The 19,482-nt window shown below is 38.0% G+C and overlaps 1 protein-coding gene and 1 long non-coding RNA gene across 2 annotated transcripts; both read right to left on the bottom strand.

Moving 5' to 3' along the window:
- Positions 1–233: 233 nt before the first annotated feature.
- Positions 234–16,501, bottom strand: LOC114313946 (uncharacterized). The gene is made up of 2 exons (XR_003647332.2): positions 16,103–16,501; positions 234–565 (listed from the first exon to the last, which is right to left on the bottom strand). It is a non-coding gene; the product is annotated as an uncharacterized LOC114313946 (long non-coding RNA).
- Positions 16,502–18,006: 1,505 nt separating this feature from the next.
- On the bottom strand, positions 18,007–18,825 carry LOC145802648 (disease resistance RPP13-like protein 4). The gene has a single exon (XM_082895406.1). The coding sequence runs from the start codon at positions 18,823–18,825 to the stop codon at positions 18,007–18,009; it is 819 nt and encodes a 272-aa protein (XP_082751532.1).
- Between the last annotated feature and the right edge of the window lie 657 nt (positions 18,826–19,482).

Below are 19,482 nucleotides of genomic sequence, written 5' to 3'. Positions count from 1 at the left end.
AAAATATGCCACTAGTGTAGTGCCACTAAAGTATGTTTTTGTTGTAGTTTTGTAACACTTGTTCATTGAAATGTCACTAGAGCCTTTTATGTTTGTCGTTTTGTGGCATTTTTCAAAAACGTGCCACTAAATATCATTTTTTGTGGCATTTTCTAAAAATATGCTACTAGTGTAGTGCCACTAAAGTATGTTTTTGTTGTAGTGACTTTTTCTTGAGGAATTGTAAAGAAATCTTGATGAATGACCCTGAAGTCATGGACTACATTTAATTCAACAAATGAATAAGTAGAGCTAGTCTGTCATGAGAGAAGAAAATTGCTACTATATCTCAAGACATCAATTTGCAATTTCTAAATTTTGCCTCTGCCCCTCCAAACACCATTCTCATCACACGGAAAGCAAGTAATTAGCTGGGACATTCTACTTTCTCTAAGTAAATCAAATTGGGAAATAATCTTTTAAGGTCAATCCACCGCATCTCTAAGTCACTCAAGTACTTCAATTGCAACATCTTAACTGTGGTAGTTGCTATTGGGCCTAGAACAATGAAAATGCATGAGTGAACCTATGGAGAACATAAATTTGAACAATTGAAAATTTGAAAGTAGAAGAAGATCAATCAACAATAAAGGAAAAGGGTCATTCCCATTAACCTCCATCCTTGCTACCAATATATATATATAGATATTTTTTTTACTCCATTCAATTCAAATATGTAGTTTTTAAAAAAAAAAAAATCAGAAAAATTGATTTTATGTTTAAGAAATGAAGAGAATCTACCACGACCATTAATTAATTTTGATATTGCAAAACTCATTTAGAATGTGGAGATACAATATCTTAGGATTAGCTTTACTAGGGTCGTTCCCATTAACTCATTCAGGTTCAGCCATTCTCATGAGCGACACCACTCACAAGCAAGTGATGTCAATCGTAGTACCTACTTAATAATTTATTTGTTTTATTTACTATATATAACTTTTATTTAGGATTAATTATACTTGGCATCCCTGCACTTTTGTCAAAATTCCATTTTGATCCCTTCACTGTCAATTGTGAAGTCAATCCTTAACATTGTCAAGTTGCAATGTCATCATTCCGTGCATCTACAATTACCGAGGTTGATTAAAATTAAAAGTTGAGGGACCAAATTGAGATTTTGATGAAAGTATAAGGACTAAAGTGAGATTTTAGCCCTATTAACGCTAGATAGATGGAAGGGTGACATTGTAACTTGATTTCAAATTAAGGAGTTTACTGTTACAATTGAAAGAAGGGACCAAAGTGAGATTTTGGTGAAAATTTAGGGGTACTAAGTGTAATTCACCCTCCCAACTTTTACTCAAATTCCACTTTTTATTTATTTTTATTTTTTAACATATACGCAAATTCCACTTTGGCTTTTTAATTTTTAACTTTCACTCACTTTTTTAATGGTGGGGTGACGGGGAGGACTACATTGAAACTTGATTTCAAATCTAAAGACTTTATTATTGCAATTATTATTGTGAGAGATCAAAATAAATATTAAGTGAAAGATAGAGACTGAAAATTGTAATTTAGCCATTTAAAAATAGTGAAGATGTATATGATATATGAGAACCTCAGTGCAGGTCTTAATTCTCGTTTGGTAGATGGAACATATAGGGGTTGTATGGTACATCTTATCTGAGTTGCTTATAGCTTTTTTATTTTTTATTTTGGGAGTCTGTGTCAGACTGTTTGGTATAACTTTTGGTTATAGCTTATTAGGGACTAAAGTGAGATTTTGGTGAAAGTGCAACGACTAAAGTGAGATTTTAGTGGAAGTATAGGGATAATGACATGAGAAAATGTTACATATTGCTCACATGTGAACTAATGTCAATAGTTTAAGAGAGTAATTGTTCACAAATGTGATAGTTTGAGGGGATAAAGTGAATTTTTCTCATGACATTGTTTTGTTTTTTGTTTTTTGTTTTATGGGTTTGATAAGTTGATTAATTATTTAAGCATTAATATAAATGTTTTGAAAATTGATTTGATTTGTTCAAATTAGGTTCTACCAATATGTACAAATTTTTGAAATGAATTAATTTTAGTGTGATATTCATCTCTTACCCAAGTAACTTGTGATAATCACACAAATTTTTTTTTTTAGGAAAGATCATGTTGATATTAAGAAAAAATTTCATTCTTATCAATTAGATGTCCTATAGGTGATGGATATTGACAAGTGATAGATATTCTATAAGATTTGTAAAATTTAGAGGGTATATGATATTTACTTTGATTTCTGTTTTTTGTTTTAAGAAATAGAAAAATAAAAAACTAACACGGAAAAAGTTTGACAAACTATTTACAATTTTAGCAATTATTCAATGAATTCTTAAAAGCAAAGCTTTATTCGTACAAAAATAAAAATGATAGGTGCTCATTGTTTTTGTTTTTGAGATACAAATTTCTTCTTTTTCTTTTTCTTCTTCTTTATTTTTTTTTTGAATATTAACACAAGTTGTTGCAGTTGCCCCATCCATTCTACGTAACATGCAATTTCCCTCTTGATAGATATGTTTCCCAACATCCATTGTTTCTCGTCGCTAGTTGAATACCAACTTAGTAGGTTAAATTCTCTTCACCTTAAATGATCTAAAATTTTCAATTTATTTACCTCTGTAATGTGTCTTTGTAAAAGGTCTTCATCTATTGTGGTAGGAGGAAACTATAAGCTATCCTTGTGTCTTTCACTCCTCAAAGCACTTGGATATCCTTTCTTTAAAATATAGTTTATGCAAAATTATCTTTATGGCATTGTAACCACGATCAAGGAGGTTTCAGCAGAGAAGATGAAGCATGTACCAAGGAGGTAGAACAGAGGGCAGGACCTAGTGATTGTCATTTGGGAGAGGAGGTAAACATAGTTCTCGAGGAGACCATGATGGAGGAGTCAGTGCACAACCCGAAAATTAATGTTGAGCAAGTCTTTACACATGGTTTTATCAGAAGCTTTAGTGGATTAAGAGATGGACTTGGGCATGGCATCAATCTTGAAGTGTATTTGGCCCAAGCACTTAGTAAGAATTTAAATGGAAAGGGATTTCTGAGCCTAAATCATTCAGGCTTAGTTAGGCAACATGCTTCTGTCCCAAAACTCCTGCGGAATGAGAAGAAAAAAAGAAAGAAGGTTCAGCTAGAGGGGTTCACCAACTTTACTAGACTTCATAGGCATAAAACTGCAACAATCAGCAAGCACACCTCTAAGACTGTCATCTACAGACTAGCAGCAGCTGCGTTAGCACGTTCTGATCTGTCTAAAGGTATTACTAGTTCGAACAATCTTCTCCTCAATGAATCTAAAGCCACTATACAATTGGGAAAATCTCTTAGCATCAATTTCAATGGGAAAGAAGATGATGTTCTAAACAAGATTATTGAGCTAGAGCTAAAAGACAAAGAGAGATCCAAATAGGAGGGTTAGGTCTAAGAAGGAAGTAGGATGGCAACAAGTAAGCTTAGCTGGAACATTTAGTGGGTTATTAGCAGTTGTTAAGCTAGTCTTTGGGTGGTGGCATCAAGTGTAAGTGGTCATGTGAGCTAGTGTTGGTGAGATGCTTGGTTTCTTTATTTTTTTTTTTCCCTTTTTTCTTTCTCATCCTTATTAATGTAATCTCATATGTAATGTATGGTTTCTTCATCAATAAAGATTTTCTTTGCTGAACAAAACAGTGTCGTAATGGCATTGCAATTTTGCTTACTTAGCGATATTTGATGACTAACATGCTAGTAGTGAACAGTGATCACTAACAATATTTTGGTATGGCATTTTTGGCAGGTATGGGAGGTATGAGTCTATAAGGTTGATCCTTCAAACTCGGAAAGAAGATATTTGATATCATCATCAAGAGTTACTCTTTTATCCAACATGCCTGTGCCAGAGAATGCCAAAGATGCTGCTGAAAATCTCAAGAAGTTCACAAAATTATGATATGCTATGGTTTTACTTGGTAAAAATCAATGTGTGTTGCACCAATTTAGCATATGTACACTTTGTAAACATTAAATATATATGAATGATATTCATGCCACTTCAAACTACTCATTTCATTTTGTCATCTTTTAGTTCGCCATAAAAATTTGTGAATATCATTGAACTAATAATATTACAACAATATGAATATAAGTACACCTAATGACGACGGGACATACTAGGTGAACTGGTGTTTTTTTATTCTAGTGAATTAGTTGATACTATTATAATATTATATTATAAATACTAATAAATAAACGAAAATGATGATAGGGGAAAATCAGGCGAATGAATTGCTCTTATGGTTGGTGAGTAGAAATAAATTGTGGATTGAGAAAGAAGGGGCCACCGGTTATATATATAAGATTATATATATCAGTCGTTGTACTGTAGTAGCGGATCTTTTTTTGTGTCGTCCGTCAAAGCAAGGGGACCATGGCTCCCTAATGTGTTAATGTAGATACCCTGTTTGTCCATATGGACATTTTAATTAATTAATTAATACTCAATTCGTGGAGGGAGTGTAACGCCCTCAAAATAAACCCATTATATATATATCATTGACATGCATTATTTAAAGAAAACAACTTATTAATTTGTTCATCAGAGTATTACCAAATAAAAGCATTACATGTTACATCGAATCAAATGCCCTACAGGCTTACATCTTTCCAAGCCAACACTTGGATACAAAAATATGAGTTCTAACACAATACAAGAAAAGCCCTAGGCTTGAATGTTTACATGTACTAATAAATAAAGACAATTAACTAAAGATAGTCTTCTTCAAAATCCAGAAGCCAAACCCTTCCAAGCTAAGTCCTTGGAGGTAGCTTATCACCTGAACCTGAAAATGATGTTCCCATAAAGGGTGAGCCACAGCCCAGTAGAAATATACTAAACCAAATATAAGCATTGAATAAAGCAATAGCATTCAATAATTGGTTAACCAAGATAATCAGTTATATCTTTATACAGTTTCATGACATTAATGTCTAAGACACGTTTTACTTTCCAGTATATTAATTCAATATGGCTCAGATCCTGGCCAAACTTACAACAGTGTACTATATATATTAAATTCACATTCTTCCAATATCAACAAACAAATGAGACTCAGGCTCAAACCAAAACACTTCATACTTCCAATTTGATACACATTTTAGTGCTGTATCAACAAAACACTTCAATATAAATAAGCACACATAAAAGTGATGCTAATGGAGTCCATCCCCTATCTCCTCCCAAACAAAATCCGGTTTAGAGGTCCATCCCCTATCTTCCCCTAAACCGTGGAGTACATCCCCTATCTCCTCCCACACAATATGCAAATGCAATGCTCAATCAATACACGTATTTTCTGTATTAATTCAATAGTCAAAATTAATGACTTAACCAATGTGATTAGTTTCAGTTATTCCTAATCCACATGCAATGTCTACAACAATCACGACTATCCTCCACCGATAGCCCAAAACAGTTATTTCTAGACTGGAAATAAAAATATCAACAATTCAATAGGCGAGTGATTTAAATTATCCAACTACACCATTAAATCAATGAATTCCTCAATTTCATGAATTTAACCAAATTCCCCAATTTCCTTAAATTAATTATGCAAATTAATTTATTAATACAACTAGGGTTTTTCCCAAAATTACCAAAGTGCTCCCAACATATCAAAATACCAAACCTTAGAACAAAACTTATAAGATGGAGTAGGAAATCCCTACCTCGAAGCGAAGAACTCGAATGGAGAAGATGACGAAAAACCAAAGTGCTCCAAACCCAAGATTGTTCAGATTAAACGGAAGCCCTCGACCCACTCTATCTTTTTAACAAAGAACTTAGGGTAGAAATACACTCTAAATAGATCAAACCTAAGAGAGAAGGTGTGTAGGGAGAGGGAGAAGACGGTTCTAGGGTTTTTGAATCAAAAGGGAGATGAAAAATGATCCAGAAAGTCGGGTCTCGGATTTATGTAGTCGACTCCCCGCTCGAGCGTGAAAATCCCCGCTCGAGCGCCAGACACAGACTCACGCTTAAGCGTGAAAAGAGCCGCTCGAGCGTCGATTGCACACTTCCAGAAGTTTTGCAGGCGATGGTACCCGCTCGAGCGCCAAACTCTCCGCTCGAGCGGAGGGACTGCAGAGCAAAGTACTGGGAGATAGAAAAACACGCTCGAGCGTCAAAACTCCCGCTCGAGCGTAGAAGCAACAACGAAAAGCCCGCTCGAGCGTTAAAACTTCCGCTCGAGCGTGAAGGCCAAAATCTGGGCATCACCTTTTGGTTTCAAAGTGCAACCAACCTGTTTCAAACCTGCCCATCACAACCTAAGACCCTAATACAAAGAGTAAAGGCTAGAAGTGATAATGATACAAAAACAAGTCCACGGAACCAAGTCCAGAATACAGTATACAAAGGAAGGAAAAATCGGGATCGCTATAACCTCCCCCCCTTAAAAGAATTTCGTCCCCGAAATTAGTACAATTTTTTTTTTTAAAAGAGTTTTCTCTGTTTCCCACAATATGTCAACATTCTATTAAACAACCCGACCCATTACCGGTCAATCCCATCTCTTTTAAGAGGCATTTCACATTATACATAACAACTTGCATTATCAACATGTATTTTCCTTTCAAATTCAACAGTTTTCAATGTATATAATTTTCATTTCTATATCATATTCAATCTCATGATATAACTTCAATTCTACAACACATTCAACATATACAGTGTTACACTAACCTTCCATTATGATGCAAGTTTCGAAATACTTCCATTAACCAAAACATAAATTATGTTTCACAACTTAAGTTATGTTCAATACACTTAAGGCGCAATATTACAACAAAATAAGCAACATATGCTCAAGCATCTACAAATAGATCCGGATATTTCTCTCGGACCTCCAACTCGCGTTCCCATGTGGCTTCCTCCACCCCGTGATGTTTCCACAAAACTTTTATCAAAGGGATGGTCTTGCCTCGCAAAACTTGATCCCGTCTATCCAAGACCCGGACCGGTCTCTCCTCATACGAGACATCCTCATCTACCTCTAAGTCGGTCCAATCCAATACATGCGATGGATCCGACTCATACTTTCGGAGCATACTCACATGAAACACGTTATGTACTCCGGATAACTGCGGCGGCAAGGCTAAACGATAAGCAGCCTCGCCAATCCTCTCAAGGATCTCAAAAGGGCCAATAAATCGCGGGGACAACTTCCCGCTCTTCCCAAACCTCATCAAACTCCGTCTAGGTGATATCTTCAAAAAGACATGATCACCCACCTCAAACATCAAAGGTCTCCTCCTATGGTCGGCATAAGATTTCTGACGACTCTGTGTTGTAACAAGCCTCTTACGGATAAGCTCAACTTTCTCCGTCGTTTTCCTCACCAACTCCGGACCCAACAGAGGTGCATCACCCACCTCGGCCCAACAAACAGGGGATCTACACGGTCGGCCATACAAGGCCTCAAATGGTGCCATACCGATACTAGACTGGAAACTGTTGTTATAGGCAAACTCCACCAACGGCAAGTGCTTCTCCCATGACCCACTAAAGTCTAGAACACAACCCCGAAGCATATCCTCAAGGATCTGAATAGTACGCTCGGACTGCCCATCAGTCTGAGGATGATAAGCCGTGCTAAAGGTCAACTTAGTGCCTAAGGCACTCTGCAAACTCTGCCACAACCTGGCAGTAAAACGAGGATCTCTATCTGAGACGATCGTCACTGGGACCCCGTGCAATCTCACTATGTCCCGAATGTACAGGTCGACAAGATGATCTACCGAATCTCTCACGCGCATCGGAATGAAGTGCGCCGACTTAGTCAACCGGTCTACGACCACCCAAATAGCATCACTACCCCACTGAGTCCTCGGAAGACCCACAACGAAGTCCATAGTGACATGCTCCCACTTCCACTCAGCAATAGGCAAAGGTTGCAACAAACCCGCTGGCCTCTGATGCTCGGCCTTCACTTGCTGGCAAGTAAGGCACTTTGATACAAAAACAGCCACATCTCTCTTCATACCCCGCCACCAAAACTGGCGACCTAAATCCCGATACATCTTAGTGCCTCCCGGATACACCGCAAGGCGTGAATGATGAAACTCTCGAAGTACCTCCTCTCAACAAAACTCCGGCACAAACAGACGGTCTCGGTATCTCACACTCAGGTCAGGATACACCATCAAACCCTTCTTAACCTTCCCACCGGAAATCTTCTCACGGAGGGATTCTACCTCAAGGTCACCCCTCTGAGCCTCTAACACTCGAGTCACAAGTGTAGGCTGTGCAACAATAGAAAACAAGGCCGCAGCCTCAACAGATTCGCCCAGAAGTAAATCAAACTCCCCAAGTGCACCTAACATCTCCCATTCCCGGATGGCTAAACTAGCTATGTCACCAACAGATTTCCTGCTAAGGGCATCGGCCACCACATTGGCCTTCCCCGGATGATAATGCAACTCGAAGTCATAATCCTCAATAAACTCCATCCACCTCCTCTGCCTCAAGTTCAAGTCTTTCTGTGTAAACAGATATTTCAGACTCTTATGATCGAGAATACCTCGAACCTCTCACCATAAAGATAATGCCTCCAAATCTTCAAGGTAAATATCACAGCTGCTAACTCTAAATCATGCGTAGGGTAATTCTTCTCGTGAATTTTCAACTGATGTGAGCCATAGGCAACTACTTTCCCTTCTTGCATCAACACACAACCCAGACCCTCTCGTGAGGCGTCACAATAGACTGCATAACCCAACCCTCTTTCTGGAATAATCAAGATTGGTGCGGTAGTCAGTCTAACTTTCAACTCCTGGAACGACTTTTCACAAGTCTCACTCCACACAAATTTGACTCCCTTCCGAGTCAATCTAGTCAAAGGCGAAGCTAATCTGGAGAAATCTTTCACAAACCGACGATAATACCCAGCTAACCCCAGAAAACTGCGGATCTCAAACACACTCTTAGGCTGTGCCCAATCTTGCACTGCCTCAGTCTTGGATGTATCAACAGACACTCCTTTCTCAGAAACTACATGGCCTAAGAACTTGACCTCTTCTAGCCAGAACTCACACTTCCCAAACTTAGCATAAAGCTTATGGGCTCTAAGTAACTCAAGCACCACCCTCAAGTGTTCCTTGTGCTTCTCCTCAGAAGGTGAATAGATAAGGATGTCGTCCACGAAGACAACTACAAAACGATCTAAAAATTCCCGGAATATCCAGTTCATCAAATCCATAAAAACTGCCGGTGCATTGGTGAGCCCAAATGGCATCACCAGAAACTCATAGTGGCCATACCGCGTACGGAATGCCGTTTTCGGAATATCCTCCTCCCTGACTCTTAACTGATGATAACCTGATCTCAAGTCTATTTTTGAGAAACAACGGGAACCCTTCAACTGATCGAACAGATCATCTATACGAGGCATAGGGTACTTATTCTTAACCGTAGCCCGATTCAATTTCCGGTAATCTATACAAAGTCTCAAAGCACCACCTTTCTTTTTAACAAAGAGGGCCGGTGCTCCCCACGGCGAAACACTAGGACATATGAAGCCCTTGTCTAGTAACTCCTGGAGCTGAATCTTCAACTCAACTAACTCGGCTGGGGCAAAACGATAAGGTGCCATAGAAATCGGCGCCGTGCCGGGCACTAGGTCAATAGAGAATTCAATCTCTCGATGCGGTGGCAAACCAACAAGATCCTCGGGAAAGACATCCGAGTACTCACAAACCACCCTTGGCAACACAATCTGTGTCTCATCATCCTCACTAATCGAAAGGTTAGCAAGTAGACCACTAAGCTCACTCCGTCCTCGTGGAACATACCCCGGTGGCAACACATCACCAACCTGGTCCCCCAGAAAATGAAAATACTCTCCGCTCACGGTACAACAAGTGACCCTCTGGCGGTAGCAATCAATAACTGCCCGGTATGACGATAACCAGTCCATACCCAAAATAACATCGAAACCCCTCATAGGCATAACTACAAAGGAAAATGGGATTCTATGATAATCAATCTCTATATCACAACCCCTAACACCTTGTTTCAAGATTAATTCACCCCCAAGAGGTGACACTACACAAATAGGAGATGCTAACTGTGCTAACTCCAACTCCAAAACAGATGCAAATGCAGCAGACACAAAGGAATGAGATGCACCCGTATCAATCAAAACATTAGCAACCGAGTTGCAAAACAAGAAGGTACCTCTCACAACTGATGGTGCCGGCACAAGATCCTGCGCGGTAACAGCATACACGCGCCCAGACGACCTCTGATCAATCTGCTCACCCCTAGGAGCATAAGATTGCTGCACCGACTGGGACGATGAAGCCCCCTGATTGGCCCTCGAGGCCTGACCTGACTGAGTTGGCTGCTGACCCTGAATCGGCCTCAAACCAGAAGCACCAGGTGTGCCACCCAACTGCGGGCAATACCTCTTCATATGCCCTGGCTGACCACACTGATAACACGAGAGTGGCTGGCCTCTACCCTGACTCTGGCTCTGAGATCGAGCCGAAGATGATGCTGCTCTCTGTACTCCTCCCCTCTGAGGACAAACTGGAGACTTGTGGCCCAGCTGGCCACACTTGAAACAGGTAATGTCTCCCTGACTGCCTTTCCCCTAACTAGCACTCGGCACAGGAAAAGTCAATCTAGAAAAGCTACCCTGAGACTGCTGAGGATTAAAGCCCTTCTGTCTCCTACCATCACTCTGACCATCCTAACTCCTCTTGGAGCCCTTCTGTCCTTCCTCCTCCTCCTGCATCATGATTTCCATGTGGACTGCAGCATCAACCATACGCCCATAATCCCGGATCATAGTTCCCCCAACTCGCAGCTTGAGGCCACGCCTCAACTTCTTCTCAAACTCGGTACAACGGCGTTCCTCAGACGCCACCAACTCAGGCGCAAACCTGGACAAGCTAGTAAATGCAGCCTCAAACTCGGCCACTGAAGAACTCGACTGCTTAAGCTGGCAGAACTGGTCTCTCAGCTTTTCCCTAATTGCTGGAGATAAGAACCTCTCCTGGAAAGCATTCACAAAAGCCTCCCATGTACCTCCTATACGACCCTTAGTGAACTTCCACCACTGACCCGCATCCCCCTTCAGCTGGAAAGATGCCAAGGTCACTTTCAACCCCTCGTCTTCGATGCCAAGCATCTCAAACGTCTTCGTTGTCTGTTCGAGCCATTCATCTGCCTTAAGCGGCTCTTTAGGATCACCCACAAATTTATCCGGGTTAGACCGGAAGAACTCCCTCTTCAGAAAGGAAGGTCCTGCATCAGCAACAACAACCCGAGCTTGATTCTCAGCTCTGAGAATGCCTACTGACTCCCTGAATGCCCCTGCTATTTCTCGGGCTAGAGCGCCCATAGCCTGCTGGCCTACTGGCTCGGCCATATTGGCCTAGCCAATTCCCTCCTGAACTGCCGGAATCTCCTCTGGCACAGGCACCTCCTGCCTACCCGGCCTACCACGCCTACCGCGTCCTCGTCCTTGTCCTGACATCCTAATAAAGGAAACAAAGACATTAGCACATTAATAAATGTGCCGAAGCTAAACACTCGCGTCCTAATGCATTGGACAACAATAATTCATTCCACGTAAGCACATAATCACATAAGCACCTACGAATTTCATTCCCGGATAATGATAGTCCCAATGCATTACTATAGTTCCGGTTGGAAGCAGCAGTGATCAAGTGCCTTTCCAACAAGACTACTAGAAACTCAAGGGTCCAATCAACATCCTAGGAACTACATTCCATACCCACATAATCACATAAACATGTTATCACATAAGCATAAAACATTACACTAAGTCTCTATCAAACGAGACGAACCCAATGTGATACTAATCACTTCCCACGTACCCAAAGTATTCAAACCCGGTACGCTCTGATACCAAGTTGTAACGCCCTCAAAATAAACCCATTATATATATATCATTGACATGCATTATTTAAAGAAAACAACTTATTAATTCATTCATCAGAGTATTACCAAATAAAAGCATTACATGTTACATCGAATCAAATGCCCTACAGGCTTACATCTTTCCAAGCCAACACTTGGATACAAAAATATGAGTTCTAACTCAATACAAGAAAAGCCCTAGGCTTGAATGTTTACATGTACTAATAAATAAAGACAATTAACTAAAGATAGTCTTCTTCAAAATCCAGAAGCCAAACCCTTCCAAGCTAAGTCCTTGGAGGTAGCTTATCACCTGAACCTGAAAATGATGTTCCCATAAAGGGTGAGCCACAGCCCAGTAGAAATATACTAAACCAAATATAAGCATTGAATAAAGCAATAGCATTCAATAATTGGTTAACCAAGATAATCAGTTATATCTTTATACAGTTTCATGACATTAATGTCTAAGACACGTTTTACTTTCCAGTATATTAATTCAATATGGCTCAGATCCTGGCCAAACTTACAACAGTGTACTATATATATTAAATTCACATTCTTCCAATATCAACAAACAAATGAGACTCAGGCTCAAACCAAAAACACTTCATACTTCCAATTTGATACACATTTTAGTGCTGTATCAACAAAACACTTCAATATAAATAAGCACACATAAAAGTGATGCTAATGGAGTCCATCCCCTATCTCCTCCCAAACAAAATCCGGTTTAGAGGTCCATCCCCTATCTTCCCCTAAACTGTGGAGTACATCCCCTATCTCCTCCCACACAATATGCAAATGCAATGCTCAATCAATACACGTATTTTCTGTATTAATTCAATAGTCAAAATTAATGACTTAACCAATGTGATTAGTTTCAGTTATTCCTAATCCACATGCAATGTCTACAACAATCACGACTATCCTCCACCGATAGCCCAAAACAGTTATTTCTAGACTGGAAATAAAAATATCAACAATTCAATAGGCGAGTGATTTAAATTATCCAACTACACCATTAAATCAATGAATTCCTCAATTTCATGAATTTAACCAAATTCCCCAATTTCCTTAAATTAATTATGCAAATTAATTTATTAATACAACTAGGGTTTTTCCCAAAATTACCAAAGTGCTCCCAACATATCAAAATACCAAAACTTAGAACAAAACTTATAAGATGGAGTAGGAAATCCCTACCTCGAAGCGAAGAACTCGAATGGAGAAGATGACGAAAAACCAAAGTGCTCCAAACCCAAGATTGTTCAGATTAAACGGAAGCCCTCGACCCACTCTATCTTTTTAACAAAGAACTTAGGGTAGAAATACACTCTAAGTAGATCAAACCTAAGAGAGAAGGTGTGTAGGGAGAGGGAGAAGACGGTTCTAGGGTTTTAGAATCAAAAGGGAGATGAAAAATGATCCAGAAAGTCAGGTCTCGGATTTATGTAGTCGACTCCCCGCTCGAGCGTGAAAATCTCCGCTCGAGCGCCAGACACAGACTCACGCTCGAGCGTGAAAAGAGCCGCTCGAGCGTCGATTGCACACTTCCAGAAGTTTTGCAGGCGATGGTACCCGCTCGAGCGCCAAACTCTCCGCTCGAGCGGAGGGACTGCAGAGCAAAGTACTGGGAGATGGAAAAACACGCTCGAGCGTCAAAACTCCCGCTCGAGCGTAGAAGCAACAACGAAAAGCCCGCTCGAGCGTTAAAACTTCCGCTCGAGCGTGAAGGCCAAAATCTGGGCATCACCTTTTGGTTTCAAAGTGCAACCAACCTGTTTCAAACTTGCCCATCACAACCTAAGACCCTAATACAAAGAGTAAAGGCTAGAAGTGATAATGATACAAAAACAAGTCCACGGAACCAAGTCCAGAATACAGTATACAAAGGAAGGAAAAACCGGGATCGCTATAGGGAGCCTCTTATTTGAGTTCTTTTCCCTGAAGTTGTTGTGTTGAGAATCCTTGCCATCCACATCCCAACTCTTCCTATAGAGGACAAAGGGTTGTTTTGGAAAGTAGGTTAAAAGTTAATTTTTTTACTTTTTTTAGTTTTTTTTTTAGAAAACATGTAAAAAAGTAGAGGGGTAATGTGATCTAAAAGAGGTTAAAAGTCGAAAAATTGACTTTTTAATCTCTTGTCAAAAGAGGCCAAACTTGTTTAGGGTATGACTGAGAATAGAAATTACCCAGTCAAATATGCTTTTTTATTGTTTATGGATCTTAATGAGAAATTTCACTACTTTGATAAGTTAAACCCTCACTTGAAGAAAGTTTGGTATAGAATCAAGTCATTGAAGATCCTTCCTAAGGTTTTATTCTTTCTTTGGAAGGCCATTCATCATGCTTTTCCAATTAAAAGTTGTTAATGTGCAAACAAGAAGTTGAAATTGGACTTCTCTAAACATGTATCGAGATCTAGTTTGGACTTTGATTTTGATAGTGGAAACCTAGTTCTTTCAAGGAATGGTTTTTTATTTATTTATTGGATATGTTGGTGATGGCCCTTTGGGAGAAACAAGATTATTTTTTATTTTCATTTTAAAAATGTTGATCTTAAGCCTAGTGATATATTGGCCTTAATTAATGATCTTAATTCTTAATTTTATGCTTTGAGTGAAAGTTAGAGATTTGCAAGTGATGGATGGTTGGGAAGCCAAGTGATGCTCTACAATACCATCCAAATTGTTTAAGTTGGTGCCTGTAAAGAGGTTATGTGGAGGTTGATATCCAGATAGATAGTTTGTTGTTTGTTTAGGCACTTAATGTTGATTATGCAACAAATTGCTACATGTGTTTTCTGATTATGGACATTAAGTGGCTAATAATGTTTGTGATGTTTTAATTCTTAGTTTATTATGTTTCTTCTTGTTCCTAATAAAAATAGAGAGAAAAAGAAGAAAAAAAAGACAAGTCTTACCTTGCACATGGATACCTACCACACATCAAACATTGATCAGTATGAGCTATGTCTAATAACATTTTTAGTCTCTTATGTATGTGATTTGTATCATTTTGATTAACAATGTTGAAATTGTGAAAAACATTTTAATTTGGTTACCTAACTCTATTAATCGATGCCGTTAAAGCTAAGGTAAATGTGGGAGTTGAATTGAAACAAAATGTACGTTTTTAGTTATATGTACTAAAGGTGAGTGCAAATATGTTATATTTGTAATTTTATATTTAAATTTTTGGATAGCTTGAAAATTGAGGAAAACTGATCAATAGTTTTGAATTGTTAATGAAGGAAAAAATAAAGTCATTTTAACAGTTGTTACATGTGATAGCTATTGGGTGGAAAGAGGTGACAATTATTGAGTGAGCAAGGTATTCTTGAAAAAGTAAAAAACTTGATAGTGGCTCAAACCAATTTAAATATACACTTTATATAATAGCATAAATATACTAGAAAGTGTGCATTGTAATAGGCAATTATAGAATCCAGGGTGTGCTTAAAATAAAAGGTAGTTCTGAAATAAAAAAGGGTTACTTATATGGAGATTTCTTAAATTATTGTGAAGTATTATTTCAATTTCCTAAACTATAAACGTGTACAAATAGATCTCCTAAATTATTAGAACATCTCCAATGGAGCTATCAAACAACCTGCCAAATCTATAATTTGGCAAGAGTGACAAAATGAGGGTCTCTAATGGCTTGCTATTCTACTTGCCAAAGATACCAGATGCTATTTATGTTCTCAAATTTGGTAGGTTGAATAGCAGCTGCCAGACATGCCACGTCAGCAAATATCAACAGATTTTTGGCTCCAAATTCAGTTGAAAAAACAAAATTCAAACTGTAGAAAACCTCCTAAATTTCCAAATCAAACCCAAATTTCATAATCAAACCCAAATTTCAAAGGAGTTGCCAAATTCACAAATTTCATAATAAATTTCACAATTTCAAAATAAATTTTAGAATAAATTTCACAATCTCAGAATAAATTTCACAAATTTCAGAATAACTTTGAGAATTTCAGAATCACACAAATTTCAGAATAAATTTCAAAATTGCACAAACAAATCACAAAAATTTCAATTTCAGAATCACACAGACAAAACGCACATCAAATTTTAGAATCAATTTCACAAATTTATATAAATTTCATAAACGAAATTAGATGATAAATACCTGGATCGACCTCGAGGGCTTCTTCTTCAACCGAGAGGTTTGACTACAGAGAGAGAGAGAGAGAGAGAGAGAGAGAGAGGCAGATTGGAGAGGTTTGACGAGAAAGAGAGAGATCGGAGACAACACCATGACAGATCGAAGAGTATATTGCTCTTGAGCTCAAAGACCCACACAGAATGGAGAAGGAAAACGGAAGAGAAGAGTGAGACAGTGAGAGAGAGAGTGAAGACAAAGAGAGAGAGAGAGAGAGAGAGAGAGAGAGAGTGAAGACAAAGAGAGAGAGAGAGAGAGAGAGAGAGAGTGAGAGAGAGGGGGGCGTTTCAATGATAGAGGAGGAAAATGGAAGAGGAGAGTGAGAGTCAGAGTGAGAGAGAGAGAGAGAGAGTGAAGACAGTGAATGAATGTGAAGATAATAGGTTGTATGATTCTAGGGAAATCATCTCAATTGTTGGTTTGTGTGTGGACGGTGGTGATCATTCTTGGAAGTGAAAAGAGCTGTTGTGCTTTGTTTGTCTCCAAAAAAAAAAAAAAAACAAACAAACAAACAAAACATTTTTTTTCCAATTTTTTAATTTTTTTTGTTATTTTTTATTTTGTTTAGTCAGGAATAATATAAAAGACAAAAAAAAAAAAAAAAAAATCATTAAAAAACCTATATCCAAACAATACCTACAAACTTAGAGGGAAAGTTGGTTGAGATTTGCCAAAATAATAAGTGACCATTGAAGCACCATAATATTGCTATAATTTGGCAAAATAGCACTATTCATTGCCAAATTATAGCAATAGCAATGGTATTATAGCAACAACCATTAGAGATGCTTCACTTTGACCCTATCTGTTACTACATTGCCATTTTTGAGATGAAAATACTCTTTAACACTATATAACACACCCAACAGCACTTCTTTTCAAATTTTCTCATTTTTTTTGTTTTATTATTATTTTTAAATATTTTTTTTTTCTGTAAAAATATATTTATAAAGAATATTGCAAAAATAATAATGGATTAATGCTTATATAATAATAATAATAATAATAATAATAATAATAATAATAATAATAATAATAATGAAATTGTAAATATATAGAGTTTTGAATGGTATTTTCATCTAAAAATATTTAGAAGTGTGATTTAACTCACGGTGCAGTAACAGAAGGGATCAAAGTGAAACATGTCAATAATTTAGAAGATCCATTTGTACGATTTTATAATTTAGTAAAAGTGATACTTCTCAATAGTTTAGAATGTCTTTGTGCAAATAATGCAATAAAAAAGTTACGACAAAAGTTTTCAAGATTAATGTAGATATGAATCGTGCTACATCTCCTAATTTTGTCTTCCTAATTCCACCTTTAATGATGTTGTCCACTCTTATATGAAACAGTCCAACACTCCTCTCTCTCTCTCTCTCTCTCTCTCTCTCTCTCTCTCTCTCTCTCATCTTTGACCTTCCTAATTTCACATCATTAAAGATAAAATTAGAGAAACAAAATTAAGAGGATAAATCATTATATGATATACTCCTATGCCTCACCTTTTTCATTTTCCGGAAAAGAGTAAAAAAATTGTGCTTTTCTCATGTAACTCTCTGCAAGTTTCCAAGTGTACCGATTAGAGAAATGCTAAATTTTGAAGTTTTGAACTCATGTAGTATAACCATCAACAGGTAGCGTAAAAGAAACACTATATATATATATATATTTTTTTTTTTTTTTTTAAATACCAAATAAAACTTTCTTGAAAATTTGTAAAGAAACCTTGATGAATGACCTTGAAGCCATGGCATACATTTGATACAACAAATGAATTAGTAGTTAGTCTTTCATGAGAGAAGCAAATTACCACTATATTCAAAGACATCAATTTGTCATACAGTGAAATGGTAGAACTTACTACAAATTCACGATGCCATTTCTTGATTTTGCGTGTTTGCTCTGTTCATCCAAACATCATTCTCATCACATGGGAAAGAAATGAGAGCGGGACATTCTACTTTCTCGAAGTAGATCAAATTGGGAAATAATCTCCTAAGGTCCATCCAATGCATCTGGAAGTCACTCAAGTACTTCAATTGCAACATCTCAATTGTGGTAGTTGCTATTTGGTCTAGATGACACAATAGTCCTCCTTTAATGTGGAGTTTTTTCAAGTTCTTCAGATTGCCAGACGACAACCAACTGGGTGTAACCATTTCAAGGAAACACTCAAGCTCTAGTTTTTGCAATGAGGAAGGAAGTTCCATCTGGATAGGAAGTTTCAAATCATGTTGCTTGGTGAACGATCCTGTCAGTGCTCTTGTTAGATTGGCACGTGGTTGTGGTTGTGGTTGTGCTTGCTTAGGTGTGTTGTCCGTTCCGCCTTGTAAAATGCATCCTATCCAGGATATTTTTAACTTTTGCAAAGTTTTTAATGTCTGTAAATGACAGAGCTGCTCACTTGTTGGGAATTCTTTCATATTGGTGTGTAGGCTCAATTTTCTCAACTTCGACAATTTTGTCAAATCATCGATAGTACATGAGTTTTTATCCTTGGAATCTCCAATGATAAATCCCTTAAGAACTTGGAGTTTTGATAGTGAACCAAGGCCCTTGGGCATGTGATCTAAAAAGTAACACTCAGACATGTCCAAGTGTGTCAAATTCTTCAGTAAGTCAATCCAATTTGGAACAACCTCAAGATTGTGACAAACTTTGAGATCTAGGATGTTGAGATTAGTCATCCGTGAAATACACTGAGGAAGCTCCGTAATCAAAGAAATTCCTCGAAGGCTAAGAAATCTCAACTATTTCATATTCTTGAATGCATTGAGAATTTTGGTGTCTGTGACTTCAATGTGATGCGTGACCGAATTTTGCCACCTTCCCAAGTAAACAATTTCGAAATAAATGAACTTGGAAAACCCTTCAAACCTGTCATCAATAATAGGCTCACCAATATTGAGGAAGCATTCATGCAAAGCAAATGATGGAGTATAAATTCGATTATTCGTACCCATAGTACACACTACTTAACGCAAAACTGGTTTAACGCAGAATGAATTGAAGGGTGCATTCTGTAGCTATCCACGCCCAAGCCACAATTTTTGTAAATGGGCTTGATAAAGCCCTTTGTAGTAAACGCATCCAAGAACTCATTGTTAAATTCCTCTGCTGCCTTCATTTCTTTGACCGTTGAGCTTGAGGATACAAGTCCCTCTCCAATCCACCAATAAATCATAAGACTTTTCTTTATAGGAACCATTTTTGGGAATATCAAGAAACATTTCAAACAATGTTTTAGTTTAAATGGGAGGGCATCGAAAGATACCTTGATTTGATCGAACTTTAGCTCCTTATACAAGCTTTGCGAATGGCCGGCCTTGTTGACATCGACTTGG

The sequence above is a fragment of the Camellia sinensis genome, chromosome 11, assembly GCF_055761805.1.
Source record: "Camellia sinensis isolate YWXY chromosome 11, ASM5576180v1, whole genome shotgun sequence".
NCBI lineage: Eukaryota > Viridiplantae > Streptophyta > Magnoliopsida > Ericales > Theaceae > Camellia > Camellia sinensis.
Note: the sequence above shows the minus strand (reverse complement) of the source record. Positions and strands in the feature narration are given on the sequence as shown.

Bases quoted from the DNA above. Each gene is read 5' to 3' on its own strand.
- LOC145802648 (XM_082895406.1), bottom strand. From the start codon at position 18,825: ATGACTAATCTCAACATCCTAGATCTCAAAGTTTGTCACAATCTTGAG.